The sequence below is a fragment of the Alligator sinensis genome, unplaced genomic scaffold (assembly GCF_000455745.1).
Source record: "Alligator sinensis unplaced genomic scaffold, ASM45574v1 scaffold294_1, whole genome shotgun sequence".
Classification (NCBI taxonomy): domain Eukaryota; kingdom Metazoa; phylum Chordata; order Crocodylia; family Alligatoridae; genus Alligator; species Alligator sinensis.
Genome location: NW_005842305.1, coordinates 1 through 6,986, shown reverse-complemented (window position 1 = coordinate 6,986; position 6,986 = coordinate 1). Strand labels below are relative to the sequence as shown.

Here is a 6,986-nt window from a genome sequence, read left to right as displayed (position 1 = left end):
TCCCTTCTTATTTTACCTTGGTTAGTACCTGCACATACCAAATGTGTAGTGTAAGTTCTGCTGACCCCAATGCAATTACAGACCCTGAGCATTTGTACCCTGGCATGCAAATGATACCCTCTTCCCTTTGCTGCAGAGATTCTTGTCCTAGAAATGGTGCTAGAAATCAGAGCACTTGCCCATTCATTAGCAGGTTAGCTAGAACCCTTGTTCAGGAAGCCCAGAGTGTATCATTGGCACTGGATATCAGGAATGTGAGTGTTTGAAAAATCTGTACATGTGAATTCAACTAAAATCTGAGAGTTGGTATTTGACTTATACAACAGCTAAACAGCTTTGAACTCCAGGCTCCCTCCCTCCCCTTCCTAAACTCAGTTACTTGTACTTATGGTCTTGTCAACTTCTGGAGAGCCTCCTGACCACAACATTCCCCTGGAGACCACCACACTGACTTTGCTCATTTCGCATGGTTGTTTTTTTTTTTTTTTTTTTTTTTTGGCCGTGTATGTGTGGGCATGTGAAGCAGCTTGCCCTTAATGGCAGCTTCCTCAGTAACTTTAGCCTGCAACTGAGCATGCTCCACATTACTGGCATTCTCTAGCTACATGTTTTGACCAAGATTTCACCTGTCAGAAGAAGGCCTGTTAAGAAGGAGCACAAACCAGGGTAATAGCATCAGTGAAAAGGGAGGGAGAAAGGAGAAAGACAGCCCAAGTTGGGTCTGTAGTGTGAGGTTTGGAAATGAGAATTAGGGATGTGAATGTGGTAATCCAAACAATGGGTGCCTTGCACAATCATTCTGTGGTTCAGTTGGATAGCATTGAGCAAAGCCACACTTTCATTTTGTATCTTTTTCCCACACACAGCAGACACATGCAGATAGCTGCGTGCTAGGACAAAAGGCTGTTTTTTTTCTCTTGGCAAAACTCAGGAAAAGGAGAGGGAGAGAGAGTACATGTGCACTTGTCCCACTCTTTTTAGCTTCCTTTTCCTTTGCAGTTCTTGCTGTGTGTGTAGCTGTCATCTAACTTTAATAGAGCATCCAACATGAGGCTGAGGCCTATACTGTTTACCAGGCTTCTGCACAGATTACGATTATCTGGATGTATGCATGCAATGTGTAAATACAGATGCTAGCCTCTTACTGTGAAAAATATTTATTTGACTTATTCATTTGCACTAAATCATTAAATACAATGCTAATATAATAGTAAGGCTATGAATTAGTAATATAAGAGTGCAGCTTTTCTTTTAAGCATCAGTTCTGAATTGATTCCAGATCAGAGGTAACAACTGACATCTCGTCTGATTAGAATAGGTTAGGGGGCTCAGTCCATTCTAGTTTACTGGCTGCCATGGATACTGAAATTTACCACTTCTGGTACTTTTTTCAAAATCTGTTTTTGTGGGTGGGTGGGTTTTGTGTGTGTGCTGTATTTTTTGTTGTTGTCTTCATTTAAAACATTTGAGTGCAATGGATCTGAGCAGGTCTGATTTTATGTTTTAGATTACATGAGCCCCGGTCGGCTCTTGCTTGGGTAATCTATATTAAACAGACTTCTTACACTTTTTATTTAGCTCATGATCTTTCTCTTTTTCTGATTGTAGGATTATGAAGCTTTCTTTGAGGCAAGAGAGAATAATGCGGTGTATGCTTTTTTAGGCTTGACTGCGCCACCGGGTTCAAAGGTAGGTATGTTGGGTAGGTGAATTGTATTTCGGACCAGCATATACAACTTTTATCTACCAAGGGATGTCTGTCACTGTGGTGTGTTTTTCACACACGTATTTCTGTGGATCAGGAATACGTTCTCCCTTTGAGGACTTCTGCTTTCAGACTTTGATGGTATATACTGTCATATGTCCATTTATCTGGTGGATTTTGCATTCCCCAAAAGGCTTGTTCCAATTTAGCGCATTGACCTATAACTGCAGTAGTTAATACTGTCTTGGTATTTTCACTGTGGGACCAGTCCTAGTGCTATTTACATTATTGGAAAGTCTTCCGCCAATATCAGTAGCAGGCTGATCGGGTCCTTTGGTGGTATTGGTTTCCTCGTGGCCTTGGCTGTTGTTTTGTTTAGCACCTAAGGCAGCATCCAGATGTGCATGGACATTTGGTTCCCCGGGGACAGCTAGTGGCAGCACACCTTGTGCCACTGCCAGTTGTCCAGGGGGAATGCCTGTGTCGGGTGTACTGGCAGGTGGTTACCCCAGGTGGAGTAGGGGTGGCTGGGGCCAGAAGCCTTACTGCGGGTCCTGGGGGCCTCCCGGAGCTGCAGCAACAGAGATCCTGCTGCACAGAGCCTGGCCAGCAATGGTGTGTGGCTCTGGCTGGCCAGACTCCGGCTTCAAGTGGTATATGTTGCCACTGTGTGTGCTGCTCTGTTTTTTATTTATTTTTATCCCCAGGTTTTTTTGATCCCTGGATGTCAAAAAACCTGTCCGTGCTGCTCTGAAAACTTTGTGTTCTAATACTTTTCAATGGAAAACTTGGTGAAAAAACACTGAAATAAATGGAAATGGATTACTTTTGAAAATAAACAATTCATTAAAAATATTTGTCAACAGAATGCGTCTTGCCAGTAGTTTTTGCAAGAGACTTGTCACAGATAAAGTTAATATCATTAAAAAGATTTTCTTTTTTCTGCTGTATGAAGCTGTGCATTCTCTTTACCAGTTATACACTTGATTGCTGTAAGATGGATGCACCAAGGTGGAATTGTGCCTTTGATTTTGATAGAACAGGACAGGAATGTTTTATGCATTTCACTTGAGGGTCTTAGGAGCCCTGAGTCACCTCCAGTCTTCTCATTCCCATGGGTAAACATGCCACCTTAAACTTTGTAAGGAAACCTGAAATGCTCTGTTTTGCACATATTACTCAGGGGCCTGAGTTAAAAGTAGTTCATGATCAATTCTTATTAAAAGTTGCAAGTTGGACTGACTCAAATCTGGGGACCAGATTTTTGCCCCTGGGCTAACTGCATTGGTATTAATGGAGGTACAACAGTGATAAATAAGGCCTATTTTTTCTTCGGTACTTTCTTTCTGAAACCTAACCTAACTCCAGTTTCAGAGCAACAAAACAGATACTTGGATGCAGTTGTGGGGAAAAATGGTTCTCTTGGTCAGTATAGCTGTTTGTTACTGTAGTATACTTCAAAGAAAAGATCACTTAAAGAGGAACAGACTTTTAGTTTTTAACCCTTACGCTGCCTTTTTAGGGTTCAAGGGAGTGTTGATCACAAGTCTAATCTCCAACTTGCCAAAAGTTTTGCTGTTAGCCTGACTTGGCAATTGGGCTATCACTAAATGTTAGCAAATCAAACTGACTGTTGGCTTGAAGGCAAAGCTTGTTTCAAAACATCTCAGGTTTGAGCACATTGCAGGTAGAGAATTGCTCCTTGCAGCTTGGCTGTATTTTCTGACAGCTATCTATGTAATTCCTGTGAACAGCATTCAGTAAAATGGAAGGAGATAGATATTGAACCAAGCTACAGGCAGTCCTCAGACTTATGACACAATTGGTTCCTGAAAACCGCATCTTAAGTTAAAACGTTGCAACTCAGAACCGATTTTTCCCCATAAGAAACAGTGTTATAAATGGGGGATTGCTTCCTGAACCAAGGCCTGATAACTTATTTTCACCAAAAATAACACAGAATTTTGTACTCAGTCAATTATAGATGAGTAAAATAGCTACATTAATGTGTGTATATATATATTGTAAATAGCAATCCTATTGATTTGGAAAGACTTCTTTGAGATGACTTTGCTGGACTTTTTGAAAGGTTCTTGGCTGGAGTCTGCTCAGGAGTCTTGGCTGCATGTTTTTCTGGAGTCTTGTCTGCTTTCTTAAAGGCAGTGTCCAAGGCAACACAGCATACTTGTTTGCTGGCATGGCGCGGTGTCAGATCAAATGTTATAAAGTCGAAACTGACGTCATAAAGTTGAAACAGGGTGTCAGTTTGTAAACATTGTAAGTGCGAAACGTTGTAACTCGAAACGTAAGTTGAGGACTGCCTGTAATGCTGAGGAGATGCACATTTTGATAGCGCACTGTAAGGTTTTATGAGGTGTCTGGAAAATGTGTGACGGGTGGTATTGAGAGTTGTTTATGAAAAAATTAATAGAAGTTGGAGCCAAACTCTAGAAATGATATTAGAAATACAAACAGGTATTTACTGAGCATCAGTGATTTGTTTAGTGCTCTCTACAGTAAACAGAAATAAGTCAAACAAAAACCACTTGATAAATACTGTAATTAACCAGACTTCCAGGGGTTCAAGTTTCTTAAATATACAGAATGGGCGAATTAAAGCTTATGGCTAGACATAAATAACTGACAGTGTACTCAGTGAGTGTCCTAATGGGAATGTTCTAAGGAAGGATTTGAAAGGAAAGAATATCACACCTTCTTAGCATCTTGCAGAATTGGATTCAGAAATAAGGAATTGATATAGTCTGTAGGAGAAATGGATCAGTATGTTTACTATGGAGGGAGCTTTGGGATACTTTTTTTTTTTTCCTTTTTCCCCAAGAGGGCTGCTGTGAGGTAGCTTGCCCTCCCTCATAAAACACTGTTTTTGGTGCTTTTTTACCCTCTGAGAAGAGAGGCTAGATTTCATTCCTGTAGCCTGTTTGGCCACGGGGACTTGATTGGAAGGGGCAAGAATCTCACTTGGCTCTGCATTGCAGTACAAGTATCCCTGCCCTATAGAAAACATGGCCCATCATTTTCCTTCTTTGCTTCCTTGCCCACCTCTACTAGTGTCACACCTTCCTCTCTGCTTTCCTCATAAAAATATCTTTTTGTGTGAGTGTACTGCTTGGGTAACTCATGTCACGGGATGATTTGATGTGTACCTTTTTGCCTGTAACATGTGGCCATTGTAGCAGAATGCACCCCCTCAATTTTTTGTAGACCAGTCGGTGGTTGGAGCTATGGTATTCCCACACTCTAGGTCTTGGAAGCTGCAAGATGAGATGGTCTTTTTGCCATTTGTCTTAGTGACCCACCAAATACAAGTTAACGGAGATGTGTGGAGTGTTCCTCCTTCCTCCTCGGGTAGAAGTCATTCACTGTAGCTCATCTCTTTATTTGAGAAATGGTTGGGGTTTTTTTGGCTTACTAGAAATCCCATGTTTTCAGACTATCCACTTATTTATTTTGTGAATTTGTAAACCAGTTGTAACTGTTCAGGTTTGGGATGGTTTAGATAGGGAGCCTTGAGCAGAGGTTTGGACTAGACCCTCCAAGATCTCTCCCAACCCCTATTGCATATGATAGTCTGGACTTGTCAAAAGAACTCTGTTTCTATTAGGCATCAAAATGGGGCCAGATTTTACAATCACACAGCACACTAAATGCTGGGCTTTTTTAGAAGAGTATATAATAGTTAACCAGCCTCTTCTCACTACCTTGTAGCATTAATTCTAGAAGATTTGTAAAATTTCTCCAAAAACCTGTTGATATTTTTTTTCCACAGTGCAATTGCTTTAATTTTTTTCTACAGTTTTTTCCTAAGCATCTTGGCTGACCATTGTACCTCAGAAAGCCTTTGTAATAGTCTTAGATTGTTATTAAAATACAGTTTTGTAACCTGACATGAATTAAAACAATTAACCCCGCCCCACCCCCAAAAAAAAAACAAAAACAAAAAACCAACCAAACAAAAAACATAATGGTACATACCACTTTTTATTTTATGCTTGCATGGTCAGACCTCACCTGTTTTACCATGGTCTGGAAAGCACCATAGCTAGTTAGTCAAGAGACTATGAATACTTGTAACTTCTATTTCAGTTTAGTAGAAGTTGAGGATACCTAGAACTTTACAAGATTGGACCCGTAGTAATTTAGGGCAATTTAAGTCACTGGAAGATATTTGTTTGACTTAAAAATTAGCAGCACTGAGCTTTTTGGCCATGTATTACTAGGGCTTTTTATTGCAGTACAGATGTCCACACCTCGTATGTAGTTATATAAAATGTACCCATTTAATTTTCTGGGAATGTCTTAAGCAGGGGTAGGCAACCCCTGTTATGTGTGCCATGCTCATTTTGCTTGGCATGCGCTCCTTAGGGAAAGGGCTGGGGCTGCACTGCCACAAGGACTGGGTCCCTCACGGCTTCTTCATCATCTGCCCCTGGCATGCCAATTTCTTACAAATCAAGGTTCAGAGTGGATTTTTTGTTTTGTTTTGTTTTTTTGGCACTGTGCCCAAAAATGTTGTTGACCCCTGATTTTAATAGTAGTTGTATGCACTGGACAGAAGTCCCTGAACTAGGCCCTCTCCAATCCTTCCAACTATTTTTACCTGCATCCATTATATAAGAAAGTATGGGTTGTAACCTCTGATAAAATAATAACATTTAATTCTTATTTTATTGTTTCAGGAAGCTGAAGCACTGGCAAAGCAGCAAGCATGAACATCAACTGCCTTAAATGTTCTGTAAAGGGAATTTTCACAGCTTTTTATAAAATAGTAAAATTGTTTCTGCTTCAAGAAAAATGGATATAATTTCTAATATTTTGATTGATGCAAATTTTGAATACAAGAAAAAATGTGAAAATTAGGGTAAAGAGCATGGAATACGCTATTACAAAGTTGAAGGTATAACAAAATGAAGCAACTGGTTTAAAGTGATTTAAAAATCAGGTCTTGGCAATGGTGTCCATTTTGTGCAAATTTAAGGGGAAATCCTGATTTTTAATATGAACAATAGAGATACAATTATACCCAGTGGTCCAACTATTTAAAAACAGGGAAAAGGAACAACAGACATAATCTTATCTGATAACTCTAGTGCCTGAATTGCCTCATGTTACTGAACAATATATGAATACAGTAATTTTTCAATGTCTTTTTAAATTGTGGTTGAAAATTTAAATTGTAGATGTGTAGTATAGTAACCTTCCTAAGCTCTTAGATGTATTTTCTTTTTGTAGGATGGATATTTTAAATTGTATTGTGGCACAC

At 39.8% G+C, this 6,986-nt stretch overlaps 1 protein-coding gene across 1 annotated transcript in view; it reads left to right on the top strand.

Moving 5' to 3' along the window:
- Positions 1-6,980, top strand: part of SH3BGRL (SH3 domain binding glutamate rich protein like) — a 47,355-nt gene extending 40,375 nt beyond the window's left edge. Inside the window, exons 3-4 of the mRNA XM_006028326.3 lie at positions 1,609-1,689; positions 6,403-6,980. Coding sequence (XP_006028388.1) covers positions 1,609-1,689; positions 6,403-6,435 — 114 coding nt within the window. The 3' untranslated portion in view covers positions 6,436-6,980. The remainder of the gene's footprint in view (positions 1-1,608; positions 1,690-6,402) is intronic.
- The last annotated feature ends 6 nt before the right edge of the window (positions 6,981-6,986 follow it).